Source organism: Syzygium oleosum, unplaced genomic scaffold (assembly GCF_021117445.2).
Source record: "Syzygium oleosum isolate NSW1041296 unplaced genomic scaffold, Sole_v2.1 Sole_v2.10, whole genome shotgun sequence".
Lineage (NCBI taxonomy): Eukaryota > Viridiplantae > Streptophyta > Magnoliopsida > Myrtales > Myrtaceae > Syzygium > Syzygium oleosum.
The window spans coordinates 10,730,541-10,753,093 of NW_026607494.1; the positions used below are offsets into that span (position 1 = coordinate 10,730,541).

The 22,553-nt window shown below is 41.6% G+C and overlaps 1 protein-coding gene across 1 annotated transcript; it reads right to left on the bottom strand.

Moving 5' to 3' along the window:
• Window positions 1-328: 328 nt before the first annotated feature.
• LOC115679911 (CYP enzymes assisting alcohol dehydrogenase-like) lies at window positions 329-19,911 on the bottom strand. Its single transcript, XM_056315068.1, has 6 exons — window positions 19,691-19,911; window positions 19,556-19,593; window positions 1,411-1,813; window positions 1,027-1,284; window positions 758-916; window positions 329-675 (listed from the first exon to the last, which is right to left on the bottom strand). Exons 1-6 carry the CDS (start codon window positions 19,874-19,876, stop codon window positions 565-567), a joined length of 1,155 nt encoding a protein of 384 aa, XP_056171043.1. The 5' UTR covers window positions 19,877-19,911; the 3' UTR covers window positions 329-564.
• Window positions 19,912-22,553: the final 2,642 nt, after the last annotated feature.

Genomic DNA, 22,553 nt, shown 5'->3' on the forward strand with positions numbered 1-22,553 from the left:
CTGAACATCATATTTCAGGATGCAGCATCCTTAAAAGGTTGGGGGTACCGGGTAGGGAAGGGAGTTGTGGATAGAGTTTCTCCTCTTTTAAAACTAGGGTCCCGTGAACTTGCTCAAAATTTTTCTGTACTGTCATTTAACAAGTCTCGAGGGAAACTAAGGGACGTTAAACCCCATAGTGAGGAGCAGTGATGTCAATGGGTCGGGTCGGGTCTTGCGACCGGACCAGAGGCCCGATCTGAATAGAACCCGAACCGAAGACAAGCAATGAACTAGATGGCACTCGAGCGGGTGCAAGCAATGCACTAGATGTCATTGTCTGTTGGTTCCACTGATATTGATGCTATATTATTGGAATTTTGCACGAGCGACTATAGATGGCACTCGAGCGGGTGCAACAGTAAACAAAGCATGGTGTCAATATAGTTCTAGACAAATTCAAGAAAGAAAGGGGAGGAGGTGGTGACACCTAAATTTTAATTACCCAATTAAAATTATTGCATAGAAAATTAGGGATGCGGGGAGGTCGTGACAGGAGGCAATAGGCCATAGGCAAATAGGGTGCTAAATCTTGATCACAATCTTGACGCAATCCGATCGTTTCAGTATCTCATGAGCTCTTGGTACGTCTTCCCATTTCATCTCATGCGTCAGCAGTTCATCAAGTTGGATCTCCTGCGGAACCAGAGCAAGCAAAGTTCAGTGGTTGTGCGCGTAAAGTCTGAACTGGTGAGGCGTGAAAGAGCTTGATCAGAACCTTGTTTTTGGATTTGTGGAGGAGGAGGGGGAGGTGGGTCTTGCTTTTGAGGCCACCAAAAGTGGTTCCCTTCAATGTTCTGCCCATCAACAGGTACAGGAGATTAATTTGCACCAAAGGTTTCAGCCCTGCACCCACTACTACTGCTTTGCCTTTCCCCTGATTACATCAAATATACAGTTAGAGACTTGCGAGAAGAAGTTCAGTTGTGTGCGAGTGCGCGTGCGCATTGTGATTTTGTAGATAATGCGATGATATGGATTCATCACCACTTTTGTGGCTTCTAGGGCCTGGTTGATCAAGCCAGGTACTCCAGTGCACTCAAAGCAGTAGTCCACGCCGACTCCGCCCGTCAATTCTTTCACCATTTCGGAGATGGATTTCAAATCCGCACTGTCGGAAGACTTGTGATCACCTGGATTTATGAAATGAGTCATTCCAAAGGCTTCTCCCTTGTCCCTTTTCATCCCATTTTCGTCCACGCCGATTATGGTAGTCGCCCCTTGCGCTCTTGCTCCTCCTATGGCCTGCTCATGATTAAATCAAATGAACTATTGCTGTGCTTTATCTCTCTATCTTTCTAATTAATCCTCTCAAAACAGCATTTATACAGTACACATGTAAGCTAGTAACGCAAACGACCAACCACATACACCGAGTCCAACAGCACCAAGGCCGATCACAGCCACGGAGGAGCCACTCTCTACCTTAGAGTCCATCCAAGCGGCCCCAAACCCAGTGGAGAATCCGCACGACAAGAAGCTGGCATGCGGGAGAGCTACACCAGGATCGACCTTCACAACATAATTGGCGTCGGAGACCGTGTACTCGGACCAGGTGGAGCAAGAGAGGAGGTGGTACAGGGTCTGGCCTCGGATAGACATTCTCGATGTGCCATCCGGCAACATGCCATTCAAAGAGAGCGGATACCGGAGGCACAAGTTTGTCCTCTCAGAGTTGCAGTTCTCACACTCTCTGCATTCTCCGATATATGCGGGAATAACCACATCTCCTTCCTTCAACTCTTCCACTTCCTCTCCAACACTCTCCACAATCCTGCCATGTTATGTTGAGATCAACTGTACCTTATGCTGATGGAATGCTTTGATGAGTAATTATTCCAACTAAAAAATCAAGGGGTGGATCTGTGAGGCTAAATTTATATAATCGCATCGGCCATGCATGTCATCCTTTTGCCGGGGGAGCGTGTTTGATAGTTATTCACGAGTTCATTTTTCCATCGGCATTTGACATTGATCTTATTTTAAACGCCAGAAAAGCCCTGGCGCCACAATCACACTCCCATTTCCCCCGCAACGTTCAACCGTCGCTGACCAGTCCACCCACCAAACCCATTAAAGGCTTGATGAGCTTGTCCCACTACAAAAAAACACCGGATTAGCGATGAAATTTGCGACGGAAAATTTGCAAAAATCCGTCGCAAATCGAATTTACGACGAATTTTGCGACGGAAAAAATTCCGTCGCTACTAGGGCTGCGAATGATAACCATTCTGTTTCAGAAATCAATTTCTGGCCAGAAATTGATTTCTCTATTTCTGTTTTTGGAGGAGTTTCTAAGCTAAAAAACATGTTTGATAACGACACAAAATTTCTATTTCAGAAACAGAAATTTGTTTGATAATGGCACAAAATTTCTCCTTCTCATGTGGCGGGCGGCGGACAATCGCTTCATTTCTTTTAGAAATAGAATAAAAAAATTAGAAAATCTGGAAAATTCCTAAAAATCTGAAAAAAAATTCAAAAAATCCATAAAATTTTCCAGAAAATAAAAAAAAGTCAGATTTCGGGAATATAGGAAATTTGTTCATTTTTTCAAAAAAAAAAATCAAAAATTTCAAAACTTTATAGAATGGCTTAGAATACCTGTGGCCACCCACTTTGAGTGAAATTTAAATTTTTTGAGGTGCCCAAAAAAAATCAAAAAATAAAAAATTTCAAAACTTCGCAGAATGGCTTAGAATACCTGTGGCCACCCACTTTGAGTGAAATTTAAATTTTTTTTTGGTACCTAAAAAATTTAAATTTCACTTAAAATTGGTGGCCACATGTATTCTAAGTCATTCTCTGAAGTTTTGAATTTTTTGGTTTTTTTTTTGGCACCTCAAAAAATTTAAATTTTACGCAAAGTGGGTGGCCACAGGTATTCTAAGCCATTCTGTGAAGTTTTGAAATTTTTAATTTTTAAATTTTTTTGGGCACCTCAAAATTTAAATTTCACTCAAAGTGGGTGGCCACAGATATTCTAAGTCATTCTGTGAAGTTTTGAAATTTTTTATTTTTGGATTTTTTTTGGGCACCTCAAAAAATTTAAATTTCACACAAAGTGGGTGGCCACATATATTCTAAGCTATTCTGTAAAGTTTTGAAATTTTTGATTTTTTTAATATTTTTTTGGCACCTCAAAAAATTTAAATTTCACTCAAAGTGATTGGCCACAAGTATTATAAGCCATTCTGTGAAGTTTTGAAATTTTTTTATTTTTTTTTGGAGAAAATGAACAAATTTCCTATTTTCCTGAAATCTGACTTTTTTTTAAATTTTCTAGAAATTTTTATGAATTTTTCTGGAATTTTTCAATTTTTAAGGATTTTTTGGAATTTTTTTTTTGGGGTACAGCCGGCGGCGGGAGGCGGCTGATGGTGGCGGGAGGTGGCCGGTGGTCGGCAGCCGGTGGTGGTGGGAGGCAGCCGGTGGCAATAGTGAGCGACGACGGGGGTGGCCGGCTAGTAGCGAGGACGAGCGATGAGAAAAATTTATATTTCTCATTTTTGTTCCATAAATAGAGAAGCTAAAAATTTTAGCTTCTGATTTCTCTTTCAAATCTATTTCTGGAACAAAAATTTGTTCCAGAAATAGAAATTAAAATTGTGTTACCAAACGGATTTCTGTTCCAAACCTATTTCTGGAACAGAAATAGAGAAACAGAATGGTTACCATGCGTAGCCTTAGCTTCTCTATTTCTGGAACAAAAATTAGAAATATAAATTTTTCTCATCGCTCGTTTCTCGCCATTTCTTGGCCACCCTGTCGTCGCTCACTATTGCCACGTGCCTCCCACCATCGTCGTTGCCGACCGGCCACCTCCCGCCACCATCACCGCCCCCGCCTCCGCCATTTGCTTGCCGCCAAAAAAATTCCAAAAATCCTTAAAAATTGAAAAATTCCAGAAAAATTCATAAAAATTTCTAGAAAATTAAAAAAAAAGTCAGATTTCAGGAAAATAGGAAATTTGTTCATTTTCTCCAAAAAAAATAAAAAAATTTCAAAACTTCACAGAATGGCTTATAATATTTGTGGCCAATCACTTTGAGTGAAATTTAAATATTTTGAGGTGCCAAAAAAAAATTAAAAAAATCAAAACTTTACAGAATAGCTTAGAATATATGTGGCCACCCACTTTGTGTGAAATTTAAATTTTTTGAGGTGCCCAAAAAAATCCAAAAATAAAAAATTTCAAAACTTCATGAGAATGACTTAGAATATCTGTGGCCACCCACTTTAGTGAAATTTAAATTTTGAGGTGCTAAAAAATTTAAAAATTAAAAATTTCAAAACTTCACGGAATGGCTTAGAATACTGTGGCCACCACTTTGTGTAAAATTTAAATTTTTGAGGTGCCAAAAAAAAACCAAAAAATTCAAAACTTCAGAGAATGACTTAGAATACATGTGGCCACCCATTTTAAGTGAAATTTAAATTTTTTAGGTGCCAAAAAAAATTTAAATTTCACTCAAAGTGGGTGGCCACAGGTATTCTAAGCCATTCTGTGAAGTTTTGAAATTTTTTATTTTTTGATTTTTTTGGGGCACCTCAAAAAATTTAAATTTCACTCAAAGTGGGTGGCCACAGGTATTCTAACCCATTCTATGAAGTTTTGAAATTTTTGATTTTTAAAAAATGAACAAATTTCCTATATTCCGAAATCTGACTTTTTTTATTTTCTGGAAAATTTTATGGATTTTTTGAATTTTTTTTCAGATTTTTAGGAATTTTCAGATTTTCTAATTTTTTTATTCTATTTCTAAAAGAAATGAAGCGATTGTCCGCCGCCCGCCACATGAGAAGGAGAAATTTTGTGCCATTATCAAACAAATTTCTGTTTCTGAAATAGAAATTTTGTGTCGTTATCAAACATGTTTTTTAGCTTAGAAACTCCTCCAGAAACAGAAATAGAAAAATCAATTTCTGGCCAGAAATTGATTTCTGAAACAGAATGGTTATCATTCGCAGCCTAAAAATTTTAGCTTCTGATTTCTCTTTCAAATCTATTTCTGGAACAAAAATTTGTTCCAGAAATAGAAATTAAAATTGTGTTACCAAACGGATTTCTGTTCCAAACTTATTTCTGGAACAGAAATAGAGAAACAGAATGGTTACCATGCGCAGCCTAGGTCGTCGCAAAATTTTGCGACGGAAAATTTAAAAGTTCGTCGCAAAATTGCGACGAAAATAAATTCGTTGCAAAATTAGTCACAAATTAGCCACAAATACAATCCGTCGCAAATTTGCGACGAATGCTATCCGTCGTAAAATTCGTCGCAATTTCGTCGCAAATTTCGTCGCAAAATTCGTCGCAAATTTCGTCGCAAAATTCGTCGCAATTTCGTCGCAAATTTCGTCGCAAAATTTCGTCGCAAATTCGTCGCAGATTCGTCGCAAAATTTCGTTGCAAAATTCGTCGCAAAATTCGTCGCAAAATTAGTCGCAAATTAGCCACGAATACAATCCGTCGCAAATATTTCGTCGCAAATTTGCGACGAACCGTCGCAAAATTCGTTGCAAATTTCGTCGCAAATTTTGTCGCTAATTTCGTCACAAATTTCGTTGCAAATTTCGTCGCAAAATTCGTTGCAAAATGTATTCGTCGCAAATTAGCAACGAACTGTAATGATCGCAAAATTCGGCTTAAAATATTCGTCGCTATTTTTACATCATTTCGTCCATAAATTCTTGTCCATATCAAACAAAGTAGACAATGACATATAATTGAAACAGAAAAACGAACAAACCATAGATTCTGACAAACCAGCCATAATGACATATAATTGAAACAAATAACTGAAGGAAAGTTGCAGAGTCTGACATGATGCTATTTGATATCCAATCTTACAATACATTCAAAACATGAACTAAGAGACGGGATAACCATAGAAGACGCAGAAAAACCATACACAAGAAGACGCAGCTTTGGTACGATGGCAGGATACCAAAAGTAGTCACTTTTGTCGAGACCTGAGGAAATGTCGATACATAAACCAGTCCAGAATATAAAAGAAGTGTTTATGCATGGATGTGGAACTAGGTGTAAAGTAACAAAAGGGTTAACAAAAATACGTTTCAGGACGAACATAAATGTTCTTACATATGAATATGAGTGAAATTATGAAAAACCAAGATTATGAAGCAAGCTTACCCCCGATTTTGAGAATTTTAACTAGAAAGTCCGGAGAAAATCATCATCATCATCAGCATTCTCGGCATCAATGTGTTGGTCATCATTGTGCCCATCACCTATTGGATTGACTGGAGGTACAGGAGGATCGTCATAGCGATTGAGGTTAAGGTGTCGCATAACGAGTCTCATTTGTTGTTCCAAGTTATTTATTTGTTCGTCCTTCTGAACAAGTAAATTATTCAGACAATGCACTTCTTGGGTCAATTGCTCGTCTTGTTGTGACTTCCTTCGACCAGTCGCAGTGGATGATGAATTTCCAGGATTATTCGGCATGTACATCCTTGACAACGATCCCATCCCAAATATTTTCCCTTTTTTCACCCCACCCGTTGCCTCCATCCATAATGTCATATTATCAACTAATGGCCCGGACTCAGGACAATCATCACTACCACTAGCACTGCTCATTAAAAGTTCATCATATTTTTCCTACATTAACAATGTAGATGAAAATAAAATCACTATATATATATCTACCATAAATATTGAAAGCATTCACGGTTTTCATTATAGTTTACATATAAGCCAAAATATAACCTTACATACCTTAACAGCTTTTGCTCGATCGCTAGTCCATGTCTTATCTTTCTTTTGAAATGTGCGTTCAAATGTAGCTGCAAATGTCGGTTCCGTCCCCAATTCTTGTGCCTACAAAATGTAAACATGAGTAATTGAATTAAATTAACTTATAACTCATTTAACAGACTTACCAGTCGTTTGCGATACTCCGCAATGTTGATAGAGCCCCCAGCATATGTGGCTGACCCATCACTAGAACTAGAAGATCGATTCTTCTTATTCTGCTCACAGAGTTGCCGACTCTGTTCAGATGCCTAAAATCTGTTAATTGCCGCCCAATTGTCAGCTGTAAAGAAAGACGGCTTTACTTGCTTGATCTTCGCTCTATTCATGACATTTCGCATAAAATCACCGTTTTTCTTATCGAAAATTCTTCTCACTTCATTGTCTTCCGCTTCCTCCCACTTGAACTTCCACTGCAATGAATAAAAACACAAATTGAAAGTTATTATGATGATCACATATCCATAACCATGCACTAGACAAATATAGACAGATTTTGTAAAGTTCATATCGGGGAAAATATCTGGTCCTTTAGGTATCGAAAACTACAGAGTTGTTCTGGTCCCTTTACATCATTCTTGACCATCAATATACTGCACCAAACTTAATTGGTGAGAAAATAAAATATGTAAAACTTACCTTGAACTCATTCCACCACATTTCTTTTACTTCTTGTGAAATACTTCTGTAAGTAATATACTCTCCCATCCAAAAGTTTCTTACTATTTTGTTCAATTCCCTCACAATAGACGGAGCATCCGTGAATCTGCAATCATACGGATATTGTGCAACATCGACAATTCAGTTGACATCAATATCTAAAGCCCTAAATATTACATATACTAAAATAAAAATGAAGTACTTACGAATCTCCAAATGGGCATATGAAGAATCGGTTATCTTCTTGACCTGTGTTTCCATCAATATTCGATTGTTCTGCCGAATAATGGGGTGGAACGGAAGGAGAGGGAGCTAAAGGAGATTGAACTGGAGGAGATTCAGTTCGCATGTGGCCAAGTCCCGTAACATGTTGTTGAGTGTTGGAGGAAGGGCCAACGTGTCCATATTATGACGGACCATATTGTGGTTGAGGGTTAGATGACGGGACAGGGGAAGAGGAAAGGGCCGGGGACGAGGACGAGGAAGAAGCTTGTCTTCTATACGAATGACCTCCACGTTTATACTGACAAGTAGGAAGGTTATGCAAATATGTAAAGAACTATTGACACGTATTACGGACACATAATGATGTACATGACGAAGCTTACCATTTTGATGGAAAGACTGAGAAAATGTTTCCTTGAAATGAGCCAATGTCGAGTGCTTATGATGTGCAATTTTCTATGAACAAATATACTATGAATCCCATTCATTTTGATATGAAACATCAATATATGAGCACGATATGGGTGGCCACAGGTATCAAACATCACTATATGAATCGCATTCATTTTGAATAAATTTTTTTTGACCACGTACAAAAATTTAAATTTCACTGAAAGTAGGTGGCCACAGGTATTCTAAGTCATTCTGTAAAGTTTTGTAAGAGAAAAATTGTTATTATTGTTAAAAAAATTTTGGGACCTAAAAAAAAAATTTCACTTAAAGTTGGTGGCCACCGATATTCTAAGATATTCTGTAAAGTTTTGAAATTTAAAAATTTTTAGAATTTTTAAATTATTATTTTTTAATATAAAATTTTTTCCGTGAAATAAAATTTTTTTTCCATACTAAAATTGGGTGGCCACAGGTAGTCTAAGCTATTAGGTAAAGTTTCCAAAATTTTTGTCCTTCTTTATTTTAATAATTTTTAGGGCACGTTAAAAAAATTAAATATAACTAAAAGTGGGTGGCCATAGGTATTATAAGCCATTCCGTGAAGTTTTGAAAATTTTTAAATTCTAATTTTTTTTGGCCACCTAAAAAAATTTAAATTTCACTGCAAGTTGATGGCCACATGTTTTCTAGGCAATTCTATGCAGTTTTGAAATTTTATATTTTTTTAATTTTTTTTTTCACCCAAAAAAAATAAAAATTTCCCTCACAATGGGTGACCACATTTATTTTAAGCCATTTTATAAGGTTATGAAAATTTTTAATATTTTAATATTTTTTGTCCCGGAACGTTAAAAAATCTAAATTTCACTAAAAATGGGTGGTCACTATTAATTTTTGCCATTTTGTGATATTATGAAATTTTAGTTTTTTAAAAATTTTAAAAAACTTTTACGGTCAAATTTCATATTTGTTGCCAACATATACCGTTTTTTTAATTTTCCGTAATTTTTCATGATTTTTTATAGAATTGTTCAATTTTCAAGCATTTTCTGTGAAAACGCTTAATCAATCACCCTATCGTCATTTAACGCTTAATCATCCACATAATAGATAAATTAACCAATCGATCATCGATCAAAACCACATGCAATCGATCCGTAACTTAGCCAACGAAAAGTGATCCTAAATAATCCCTAAACAAGTCCGACTAATTACCTAATTATACTAACTAGAGTTTAGGGAGTTGCTTACTTGGTTCAAGGATAACAAAAATTGGCCGATCGAACAGTGGCGGTCCCGGCGCGGGCGTGGGCCCAAATGGTGACTAGTCGGCCAGGTGCTCGGCCACGACCGGGCGAACGACGGCGGAGCTCGGCGGCGACGGTGTCGGCTCGGCGGCGGCGACGTCGAGCGGCTGCGTCGGGCGGGCGGCCCGGGAGGCGGGTTGCTGGGCGGCGTCGGCATGTGGTGGCCGGCGGTGAAGGTGGGCAGTAGCTTCGGCGAGGGCGGCAACGGGCGGGGCAAGCCTCGGGAGAGCCTCGGCCGTGATGGTGGCGGCGAGCGACAGCGGCTGCGGGCCGACAGTGTGGGCGGCTCTTAGCGGGCAGGCGAGCGACGAGGCTGGGCGGCGCGGCGAGGCTTCGGGCCGCTGCTCGGACGGCGAGGGCAGCGAGGCGGGGCGGGGGCGAGCGCGATCGGGCGGGGCGGGCGACGGGGGCTGCGCGGGGCGGGCGGCTGCGACGGGCGGGGGCACTGCGAGGCGACCGTCGGCAGCGAATGAGGGAGGCTGCGAGGCGGCTGCGAGGTGGCGGCGGCAGCAACAGGCTGCGATGGCGACAGCGCGACCGGCGGGCGGGCGACGGGGCGGGGGCTGCGGGGGCGGGCGGCCCGCGACCGCCGAAGCCAGGCGGGGGCTGCGGGCGGACCAGGCGGCGAGCGGGGAGGCTGCCCGAGGCAGGCGGCGGCAGGCTGCGACAGCGATAGCGGCGGGGGAGCTGCGCAGATCAGGCTTGGGTGGCGTCGGGGAAGGGGGGGAGGAGGAGGAGGGGGTAATAATGTCGCAAATTTGCGACGGACCTAATGGTCGTCGCAAATTTGCGACGGAACTTAAAGTGTCCGTCGCAAATTTTTGACCTACAAAAAATTTTCGACGGAAATAAAAATCCGACGCAAATTTGCGACGTAAAAAAAAATCCGTTGCAAATTTGCGACGGAAATAAAAATCCGTCGCAAATTTGCGACGGATTAAATTATCGGTCGCAAATTTCGAGCGGTAAAAATTCCCTCGCAAAATTTGCGACGGACCAGTATAGTCCGTCGCAAATTTGCGACGGATTAAATTATGTCCGTCGCAAATTTTCGACTGACAGAAAATTTCCGACGGAAATAAAAATCCGTCGCAAATTTGCGACGTAAAAAAAATCCGTGGCAAATTTGCCACGGATTAAATTATCCGTCGCAAATTTCGAACCGTAAAAATTGCCTCGCAAAATTTGCGACGGATCACTATAGTCCGTCGCAAATTTGCGACGGACAGGTTGAGTTCGTCGCAAATTTGCGACGGATAGGTTGAGTCCGTCGTAAATTTGCGACGGACTCCACTTTCCGTCGCAAATTTGCGACGGACTTTCTATTTCCGTCGCAAATTTGCGACGAAACTCCACTTTTCGTCGCAAATTTTCGACCGACAAAAAATTTCCGACGGAAATAAAAATCCGTCGCAAATTTGTGCCGTAAAAAAAATCCGTTGCAAATTTGCGACGGAAATAAAAATCCGTCGCAAATTTGCGATGGACAGGTTGAGTCCGTCGCAAATTTGCGACGGACTATACTGGTCCGTCGCAAATATGGACATACTACATGATCGTTGTAAATTTGTGACGTCTTTTTTTCGGTCAAAAATTTAGCATCTCATTTATTTGGGTCCTAAATTTGCTACGTCTTTTTTTCAGTTCAAAATTTTGGCATCTCAAATTTTGCAATGGAAATTAGAATATCGGAAATGTTAGGGCTCGTTAATAATATTTGACTTGTCGGCATTTAGGGACAAAATTTCGGACGATCAATTAAAATAAAAAGAATAATCGACAATAACAATAATAAAAAAGCACAATAACAATAATAACAAGAACAATAATGATAACAACCAAAATAGCACTTGTAGCATTAATAATTACACATTTGTAGTGTTTTGTGACAAAAATTTTAATCTTCATCTTCGTCTTCGTCTTCGTCTTCGTCCTCGTCTTCGTCATCTGTCTGAAAATCAGATTCTGAATATTCTTGTACATTTAATTCGCAAATTTCAGTTGGATCCACATCTATCATTGCTCCACACGGATCTCGTAAAGTTGGTATGTTATATTCCTCAATTTCAACCGTGTTACACACTTCCTCTTGTTGGTAGGCTCTATCCTTCCAGTGTTCCTCGATTTTCCTCCGTGCTTTGATTTTACATACAGCCCACCAATCAGCTTTGTCACGTTTCAAACTAGGATATGATGCATAACATACTTGAATTGCTTGTTGTGCCAAGACAAATGGTTCATACTTCATATACCTTTTCTTGTGATTTATTTCAACCAAATTGAACTTCGTATGCACCTTCATTCCTTTGATGGGGTCGAACCACGTGCACTTAAATAACACAACCCGCATCATTAATGGTCCAGGGTACTCTATCTCTATGATTTCATCCAACAAGCCATAAAAATCATCTTCTGAACTGCCACCATTGGATGACCGAACACACACACCACTATTCATTGTGGATTTTCCCATTCCATATTCTTGAGTATGAAAATTATATCCATTTATGAAATATGCTGGCCAACTTCAAACTCTTAACTGTGGACCCCATGACAGATGATATAGCAATCCTTGCCCTCCAATTTTATCATAATTACTGTGAACCTAAGGTTACACATGCAAAGTCAATAATATATATTATACTAAATGATGTATATAATTTTAATAACTTGGTTTTGGTCCATAGGCAACTTACATATGTCTTGAACCATGTTGCAAATTGTTCATCGCACAAACGGTCAAACTCATTTGGTTGTAGTCCAAACATTGAAGTTTGGAAAATCCTAATATTAAAAACCATATAAATATTAGCAAATATTTGACACACAAAACATATATTTGCAAATTTACACTTACTTGAAGTATGGCTCGACTTCTGGGCAGTTCAGTAAAATATAAGTACGGGCTGCATGAAATTCTTCGCATGATAAGTAACGAAACTGACATGCGCCGCTTGGTCGACCCAGATAATTGAAAATAGAGAATGCCGTGCAATTGGGATCAACGGGGCCCTCATCATTTCTGCCTGCTCTCCGCCTCTTGCACCGAATGTGCGGCTCAAAATAGTATGATGCAAATGTTGTCACTTCTTCCACAATATATGCATTACAAATTGAAGCTTCAACACGTGCCTTATTCTTCACTTTTTTCTTCAAATGATATAAGAATCTAGTTGAAATAGAAAGAAGCTTATCGGAACATATTATATGATAAACTAATTTGAACTGTATTTTAAAAAAAACATTACCTCTCAAATGGATACATCCATCGAAATTGGACGGGACCTGTAACTTTGGCCTCATAAGACAAGTGAACTAAGAGATGCTCCATCGAATCAAAAAAACGCTGGAGGAAATATCCTTTCTAAGTTGCAAAGAATAATTGGAATATATCTCTCTAGTTTTTCCATGTGCGATGCTTTTAACACTGTCGAGCAAATATCATGGAGGAAATTGCTTAACTCTGTAATGGCGCCCCATACAAAGTTCGGTAGAACTTCCTTCAAAGCTATTGGAATTAGTCTTTCCATCGGGATGTGACAATCATGACTCTTCAAACCTGTGAACTTGCATTCATTCAAATCAACACATCTCCCGAGGTTGAAGCATATCCATCGGGAAACCGCCTGATTTCAACCATTGACAAACAACTCGCCTCTGCTCCTTATCCAATGTATAAAGCGCTTTCGATTTTGGTCCCTTTTTGCTTGCATCCACGACTAGTATTGGCCGATCACAAATATCTCTCATATCTTTTCTTGCGTTCAAGTTGTCTTTTGTTTTTCCGGCGACATCCATCACAGTATTTATGACATTGTCGAAAACATTCTTTTCTATGTGCATGACGTCAAGATTATGATGAATAAGATGGGCCTTCCAATATGGCAGATCCCAAAATATACTACGTTTTGTCCACATATGTGTACTTCCGTACGCAAAAGTCGTGCCGTGCGGGTTCTCAACAACAGTTGGAAAGTCCTGCACACGCTCCCAAATTTGATCGCCGGTCAACCTCAATGGTGGACGCGTTCTTTCAGTCCTATTCTTGGTGAACTCTTTCTTATTCCTTCTGAAAGGATGACTTGGCGGTAAAAATTGTCTGTGACAGTCAAAATAGCTGGGCTTCTTTCCATGTTTTAATCTAAATGACTTTGACTTCTCTAAACATATCGGACATCCTAAGATCCCAGCTGTACTCCATCTGTGTCACGCCCCGGACCCCAACGGGCTCGTGACACCCCTTCAACGATCGTATTGAACGCGACGTCCCAGGACACGTCGCCGACCCAAACGAAACACCCAACGATAAAGGCAAGCGGAAGCGAATTTAAAACAACCAAAATAATAAAATATGACAAAGGGATAGCACAAAATAATAATTCCAAATACACAACATCAAAAGGGAATAGTGGTGGGGTATCCTACTTCGCTATACAAAAGAGGGGCACACAAAATATGGGGTAACTTGACCCGTCCTCCATCCCCGAGATACCCTGGTGGCGTCTCCAATCAATCACGGTCGCAGATCTGAAAATGGTTATATAATAACCGTGAGAACGAGTCTCAATAAGCAACCCCCTATACCCCACATAGGCCAATGCGTACCCAGACAAGTTGTAACATGCAATCTAACCGATAACTTATATATAATTCACATCAATGGACTTACCTCGCCATCCAATCACATGCCCTTCGTACATTAGTCAAATCACATTAGTGCATCCAGTGAGCTCATATTCGAGATCACACAAGGAAATTTTCCATGCATCATACAATAACACTCGCGCGTGTCTCGATTATAAGGTAAAACCACTTGGGCACGTCCCATACCATGCCTAGCAGTATTCACCTCATAATCAAACACTATGCAACATGCGTGGTCCAGCCAACTTTCTCACGACCTCCCAGGTCCTTTCACACTGCCTGCGCCACTGCGCCTCAGGCCCATTCTCACGACCCGCGCTACTGCGCCTCAGGTCAGCCCTCAGATCAAGCCGGGCTCCGTCCCTCACTGGACATTTCACACTTTCCCACGACCCGCGCTACTGCGCCTCAGGTCAGCCCTCAGATCAAGCCGGGCTCCGTCCCTCACTGGACATTTCACACTTTCCCACGACCCGCGCTACTGCGCCTCAGGTCAGCCCTCAGATCAAGCCGGGCTTCGTCCCGCGTAACCACGCCTCAGGACATTTTCCCTTTCCAATGACCCGCGTAACCTACGCCTCGGGTCTAACTCACCTTTCACGGCCGCGTAAATACGCTGAAGCTCAGCCCTCCGATCGATCCGGGCTTTTCTCATGCACATGCACCACAATACAAAATTCACCATGCTCTTAGTCATATAAATCAATTTCAATCACCACCCTTTTACCAATGTCAATCTAGCACGCCACATCAGTCAACTCAATTCATGCTCCCCACATCGGCCCACCGACCCGACATTCAAGTCAACACATTCAATTGATTCCAATTCACCCACAAGCGCCACGACAATTCAGTCATGCTATTTACCTCAGTCAATCACTATATTAGCCACACAATTATCACCACAATAATTCATAAATCGGGCACACTCAATCTAATTAGCCCACGCCTAAATTAATTCCTAACCCGATACTAATCACATCCTAAACAAGTCTAAAAATACCCAAAGTACTAGGTAGGGTTTAGGAAGTCACTTACCTAAGTTTGGCCTGGGAAAAGTCGGCTCGGGCCCAAAATGGCCGGGTGAACGATCTCGGGCCCAGGCGCGGGCGCAGAGCGGCAAGTGATGTGGCCGGCCAACGCGGGCTGATGGCCACAATCGGCGTGCACTGGCGCGAGGCGCGATGGCCGTGCGGCGTGCCGAGGCGCGCGGGAGCTTGCGCGCTGGTCGGACGGGCGGCAGCGCTGGTCGGACGGGCACGGCGCGGGGCGAGCTCGGCCACGGCCGGGGCGCTGGGCAACGCTTGGCTACGGCCGGGGCGCTGGGGGGCTGCGCTACGGCCGGGGGCGCTCGAGGCTAGCCCAGCCACGGCACTTTGGTAGCTAGTTGGTCGGGCGGCGGCCGGCGGCAGCGGCGACGGCGGCAGCGGTGGTGGCGGCGGCGACGACGAGGTTTGTAGGAGGGTGGAGGTCGGTCGGGGGTGGGGGCGAGAGGGAGAGAGAGAGGAGGAGTTTGGGGTGATGTGAATCAGTGACTGAGATCTGTGCGGCCAGCGGCGGTGCACAGCGGCGGCGGCCGGCGGGCGAGCTGCGACGGCCAATTGGCTGGAGGAGAGATGGAGGAGTCGGCACAGGCGGTGAGGGCGAGGTGAAGGAGAGAAACCCCGGGGCCGAGAAGGGGGCGGCGGCGGCGGGCTGGCCGAGACATGGTGGCGGCAAGCGATTGGCCGCAGCCCAGCAGCGACAGACGGGGGCGGCTAAGCGATGGCCCGGCGGCGACTCGCGGCCGGCGAGGACGGCCGAGCCGAGCTCACGCGCTCGGGTGGAGGAGAAGCGAGGAGTCGGGCGGGGCCTCTCGGGCGGCATGGCAAGTGCGAGCTTGACGGCGCAGGGAGGGCTAACGGCATCAGCGGCTGGTGGGGCGGCGTCGGGCGGAGGCGGAACGGCGGTCGGCGAGGAGGCACGGCGGAGCAGAACCAGTCGGGGGGAAAAGAAGCCAACGAAGAAGAAGAAGAGGAGAAGAGAGAGAGAGAGAGAGAGGAAAAGAAAAGAAAATGAAAAAGGAGAGAGAGAGTTGCATGGGGAAGGGGGGAGGGAGACGTGCACGCAATGGGGGGCAGACGCGGCGCGCAGAGGAGAGAGGAGAGAGGAGAGAGGAGAGAGAGAGAGAGACTCAAAGTCAAACCTCTCACTCGAGTGCGATCCAACGGACACGGTTCAAACCCGAAAACGATCTAACGGTCCCCAATAATCCTAATTAATAATATAGGAAAAATGGCCAAAATAAAATATGCCAAAACACACCACGAGGGAGGTCTACCAGTCCAAATCCGCACCCGGTCAAAAATCCACTTTTCACATACTCGGGTAATACGACTGCGGCCGCAATAATATCGACACCGTCCAATTAAATTCGTCCCGGAACTCGAGAAATTCGACACCAAAGTTTGGGCTCTAAATAACGGCCAAATTCGATCGAGTGCGATTCTAGCGAAATCTCTATTTTAAAAACGAGAACCCGAGAGTGATCAGTTCCCGGGCGAGATTCCATTATAAGCGCACTGACGGATTACACGTTTTATAAATCCCAAAAATTGGCCGAAATTCGGGATGTCACGATCTGGATAACATTCCGTAAGCTGGAAAGTCATTTATCGTCCAAAGAAGGGCAGCCTTCATTACAAATGTTTGATCGGTAGAAATGTCATACGTAGGGACACCTTCAACCCATAGCCGTTGTAACTCCTCAATCAATGGTTGCATATAAACATCTATAAACTTTTTCGGATTTTGCGGCCCTGTCACGATCAATGTCAAAAACATATAAGGTGTCTTCATGCACATACCAGGTAGAAGATTGTACAGCGTTAAGATAACTGGCCAACATGAATAACTTTTTCCTGTTTTCCCAAATGGAGCAAATCCATCGGCATAGAGACCTAACCTGATGTTCCGAGGCTCCATCGCAAACATAGGGTATGTTCTATCAAAATGTTGCCATGCCTTCGCATCTGAAGGATGACACATTAGACCCTCTTCTGTTTCATGATTTGCATGTCAAGTCATGTGTTCAGCAATGGCTTTAGATGCATAAAGCCTTTGCAATCTGGGGATTAAGGGCAGATAAAACATTTGCTTGCATGGTCTACGTTTCTGATTACGACCCGGCCTCCTGTTCATCTTGTACCTAGGTTGGCTACAGAATTTGCAAGATTCTGCATTTTCATCGTCTCTCCAATATATCATACAACCCCTACTACATACATCAATCCTTACAACCGGAAGACCTAAGTTATCCACTAGCTTTTTCATATCATAAAAATCACTTGGCATGATGTTATCACGAGGCAATGATTCCCGCATTACTTCAACAAAGAGTTGAAGCAATCCATGAGACACATTATGCTCTGCCTTGATATTTAATAGTCGGGTGTCACCGATAACTTAGTGTGGTCCTCACAACCTGCCCATAAAGGTTCATCTGCTTGCTTTCAACACATCCCAGGCTGATTAGATTGAAAAGTTTCATTATAGACATTCTCATCAAAAACCCGTTACTCCTATATCTTCCAATTGTGAAGCATAACTAGTACCCACTTGTTCACGTGTATGAGTAAAACTAGTACTTGCATGATTTGATTTTGTGACAAAATTATAACTAGCTGCATCAATCACCATCCTCTCGTATGGGTTTAATTGCTCATAATAGCCACATTCTTCCCTAACTGAAAATTGGTCACTTCTTCCATATCCTTCATCAGATATAAATGGTTCACCATGGGAAGTCCAATTATAATAGTTCGGACTAAACCCAAATCTAGTAAGGTGTTCTCTAACTTGATCACACACAAGAAATTTACCATTACCGCACTTTTTACACGGACACCTTAACTTATTTCCATCCATGAACTCATATTTACTACTAGCAAAGTCTAAAAATAGTTCCAACCCAGTACGAAACTCATCTGTCAATCCTTGACGTCCAGGTAAGTTCTTATTATACATCCAAGCCCTTTCTCTTTGCATTGTGTCTATATTAAAATAAAAAATTCTGGTAAAATATTTAAAATATCATATCTATTGTTCTTAATTAAAACCATAAAATTTTGGAAATTATAATTTTTGTTATTCACGCAACAATTAATATGAAATTGCAAAAATAGAAAAAATTACCATGTAAAGAAGACTTACCCAAATATTTGACTGAAATATTGGTAGGAGAAAGTGGTCAATTTGATGAGAATTGCAACGTCCACTTGGATTGCGAGACCTTCAATTAGACACATACCCAAAAAGAATAATCACTTAAGAATCATTTTTTAATAATTTTTAATGTGCGATGGAAACGGAATTCGTCCCTCGCAAATTTGCGACGGATCCTTGATTCTGTCGCAAATTTGCGACGGAAAGTTAATTCCGTCGCAAATTTGCGACTGAAACTATTTCCGTTGCAAAACGGCGTGGCCGTTCGGCCTCATCCAAAGGCCGGCGAGGTGTCGCCGGTCGTTAAACCGGTGATGCAGATACGAAAAAAAAACAAACATAAACATATATAAAATAAAAGAAATTACAATTCAACGATGAATAGTCACGAAGCTAGCTATGATACTTACCGGTACAAAAGCTTCACCGAGATTAATATGTGCATGCGCGGATTTTGCTGATTTCAGACATATGAAAGAGGGAGAAAAGCGAGAGAGAGCGAGAGAGAGAGATAGGGTTGGAATATCACGGGCTGATAAACTACAAATTTGCGACGGACGTTCGTTTTCATCGCAAATTTGCGACGGATTTGGTACGGTTTTTTTTTCCGTCTGAAATTTGCGACGAACTTTTTGCGACGGATTTATTTTCCGTTGCAAATTTGCGACGAACTTCTTTCTTGCGACGGATTTTGCGACGATTTTTTTTTCCGTCGGAAATTTGCGACGAACTTTTTTCCGTCTCAAATTTGCGACGGAATTAGCGACGGTTTTTTATTTCCGTCGCAAATTTGCTACGGAATTTGCGACGGATAAAAATTCCGTTGCAAATTTCCGACGGATTTTTCATCCGTCGCAAATTCTATCGCAAATTTGCGATGGAAATAAACCGTCGCAAATTTTCCGTTGGAAATTTGCGACGAAATTTGCGACGGATTATATTTTCCGTCGCAAATTTCCGTTGCAAATTACATGTTTTTTTGTAGTGTCCATGGACATGGGCGATCTAACAATTTCTCGAGGAACCAAAGGCGGAGATGGCTGTTTGGAGCCTCGAGCTATAGCAAGAGGCATCCAGCTATATGTGGAGTATGAATGAGACGGATGCTATCCTCGGGGCGAACCAGAAAGTGGGAAACGATCCCGATGGTTGTCTTGATATTCAAGTAGGGAAGGAATGCAACACCTCATTGACATAACTAACACGGTAGAATTAGTGGGAATCAAATCAGGCAGTGGACCAGACTTGGCATGGAGACGCAACTTCAAGAGAGAAGAGAGAGAGAGAGAGAGAGAGAAGACTTTACCTGACACCTTCATGGCCGAGAACTCGAGGGTAAAGCGGCTGCAACGCCAACAAAATCAGACAAGAGTAAACAATATTGCAGAAGAGGAGAGAACGATATAGATAGAAGTGGAGGGATATGGAAAGGAGAACGAACAGAAGGGAAACCCTGGGAGCACAGGATATCGGAGTGGCAAACACTGGCGAACAGCATCTTTATCCTCACTTCACTCCCCTTGGGGGGATCCACTTGTATCTCCTCCACCCTCCATTCCTCCTCTGCTCCCCAGCACACCACCCCTCTGCATGTCATCACTCGCAAGCTGCTGCTCTTGCTCCCCATCTTCTCCTTCTCTCTGTGTTATGTTTTGCTTTCTCTTCTTCTCTCACCACAGGTATCAAAGTGCTGAACCTGGATGGCTATATATAGATGTTAGGAGCGCACAGTAGAAGCCCGAAATCTTTCGCGTGGGGAGATTACCAAGAGGGAGCTCAAGTCACGTGCATCCTAACAAATCTCCCTCTCAATCCAGGTATTCTTTACGCCTAACTTCATCCACCAAACTTCAGAACCCACCAATCGATCATCGGCTCCAATACCATTTTGTTAGGAGTGCGCAGCAGAAGCCCAGAACCTTTCATCTTGAGAGATCACCAAGAGGGAATCCAAGTCCGAGTCTGTCAACTTATCTAATTGGATCCACATTTACTCAAAAGCTTAAATCAATGAGTTATAAGCTAATTTAGATATACTAACTGTTGGAAAAAATATGCTCCTTCAAACTTTAGAAGAAAAGAAACTTCAACTTCAAACGGTATGAACAACGAAGTCAGACTTTGAGGCATGATATCACTTTCTTTAAGGAAGTATTTGCCCCACAAAGTTGCTAATGGTCATTGGCAAATTTCCTCCAGGATATAACAAAGTCTCGATTGAGAATATCGAATAGCAATTTCGGTATATCTCCAGGGTCTTTCTAGAAAAACAATTAGAAAAAATGGCTGCAGTTTTTTGGAATAAAAAAGTGTCTAAAAATCCGAATGAAGAGACTTAATAATTAACCATGTAAAAACTGACTCACTAATCACACCTTTTCGAACAAAGATGTCCCTTCGTAAAAAAGATGTATAGTGAATTGATACGAAATCAAAACTCACGTTGAAAAAAGATATATGAAAATTCGGAATAAAATAATAATAAAATAAAAGAATAATTTTTTAATTATTATTATTTTTTAATCATTTTTTATTAATCCGAATTTTATAAATTCTGAAAAATAATCTTTGAACAAATATAACCTTTGAACGTTGAAGGAGTTATGTCCGAAAAGACACAACCTTTCAAAGGTGAAGTAGTTATATTCGAGGGGACACAATTCTTCCAAAGATTGTAAGAATGCCTAATAACCGTTAGGCTAAATAATAAATTTCGAAATTAATTAATCAAAAAAATAACCGCAACACTATTGCGAACAGTTGCACTGTTTCAATAGGATAAAATCGTTATTTTATAATAATAAATTCGAAATTTAATAAATAAAAATACTAAATGAGGACTAGTGCGCCAAATAATCGCGCATCCGCACGCGGGTATTGAGAAGTCTAGTCCACACCCCATTATCTTCACTTTAACAAGGAAGAAGACACTTATACATATAAAGTGGCCCACCTTATCAAAACTTTCCTACGCGGGACAAAGGAAAAAACATTATTTTGTTTGTTTTACAAACAAACAACCAACACTAACTCCTCTACACTATACCAATTCTCTAATGTAGAATTTTCCTAATACAACTCACACGTGAATCTAAGCAAAAGATATACAAATGATTACATTCACCTTCACCTTCACCTTCACCTTCACCTTCACTCCTCCGCATGAGTTCCCTGTTTTGGGAAGGAATCTTCTCTTCTTTTTGATCAACGTGTATTGTATGATAAGCTGGTGAAATGCGCCTTTCATAGCACATGTCCATGCGCTTCTCCCATTAAGTTTTCTTTAATTGCTTTCCAACATGATTCACGATCAGACATGTGCATACATACCTAGAATTAACTGCATGAAATACGTTCGAAATTCTCTCACTGGCTGCATCGCGCCAACATGCAAATAATTCCATGTTTGAATCATCCATCCAGCCTACGAAAACTTTGGGTTCGCATCATATCCAATTCAAGGGATTAGAAAAAAGTGTTCGACGAACCCGTTGGTTATTTATCTACCTTAGGATTCCTCATTTATAAAAGCACTACTAAATAAATAAGCAGATATGTAAAAGAATCATTTTAAGCTTGGATGTCTTAGTTTGTTGATCGATTGATTATTTAAAATAGTACGATTCAAATAGAGTTTGAACGGGAAAAGTGTTAGTAAAATCCTAAATCTATTGCATTTGTGTCAATTTAGTTCTAAACCTTTTTTTGTGTGCTAATTTAGTCTTAAACTTTTTTTTATGTGCCAATTTAGTCCTAAACATTTTGACATATTACCAATTCAGTCCTTCAAGCTAGTTTTGACCTGATATTGCTGACATGAACATTGGATGGTTTATATGGCACTGCCGGCACTGACGTGAATAATTTTCAATAATATTTTAATGTTTTTTCGATTTTTTAATTATTTTTTATGATTTTTTTCTTTCTTTTCTTTTTTTCCTTTCTTCTTCTTTTTGCAATCATAGGCGATGGTTAGCCACCAGTCATGGCCGAACGGGATGGCCTCGCCTAGGCGAGGATCGTCGTCACCCGCCACAGGTGAGGCTTGGCCAGGTGGGGGCAAGCCCCAGCAAAGGCTCCCCTCGACAGATCTGGTGAGCTTCACCGGGCCTCGCCTGTGGCGGGAGGTAGCACCAGGCAAGGCTAGCTCGCCCGGCCATTGCCTATGGCTGTTGGCCAGCCATCGGCAAAAGAAAGAAGAAAGGAAAATAAAGAAAGAAAGAAAGAAAAAAAGTAGAAAAAATATTACAATATTATTAAAAATTGTCAACGTTATTGCTGGCGGTGCCATGTAGGCCGACCGA

Coding starts and splice junctions, on each gene's coding strand:
- LOC115679911 (XM_056315068.1), bottom strand. CDS start 19,876: ATGGGGAGCAAGAGCAGCAGCTTGCGAGTGATGACATGCAGAGGGGTG. Junction 1,285..1,410: donor TTGGTGCTGTTGGACTCGGT/GTATGTGGTTGG, acceptor AATCATGAGCAG/GCCATAGGAGGAGCAAGAGC. Junction 917..1,026: donor CCCTAGAAGCCACAAAAGTG/GTGATGAATCCA, acceptor TGATGTAATCAG/GGGAAAGGCAAAGCAGTAGT.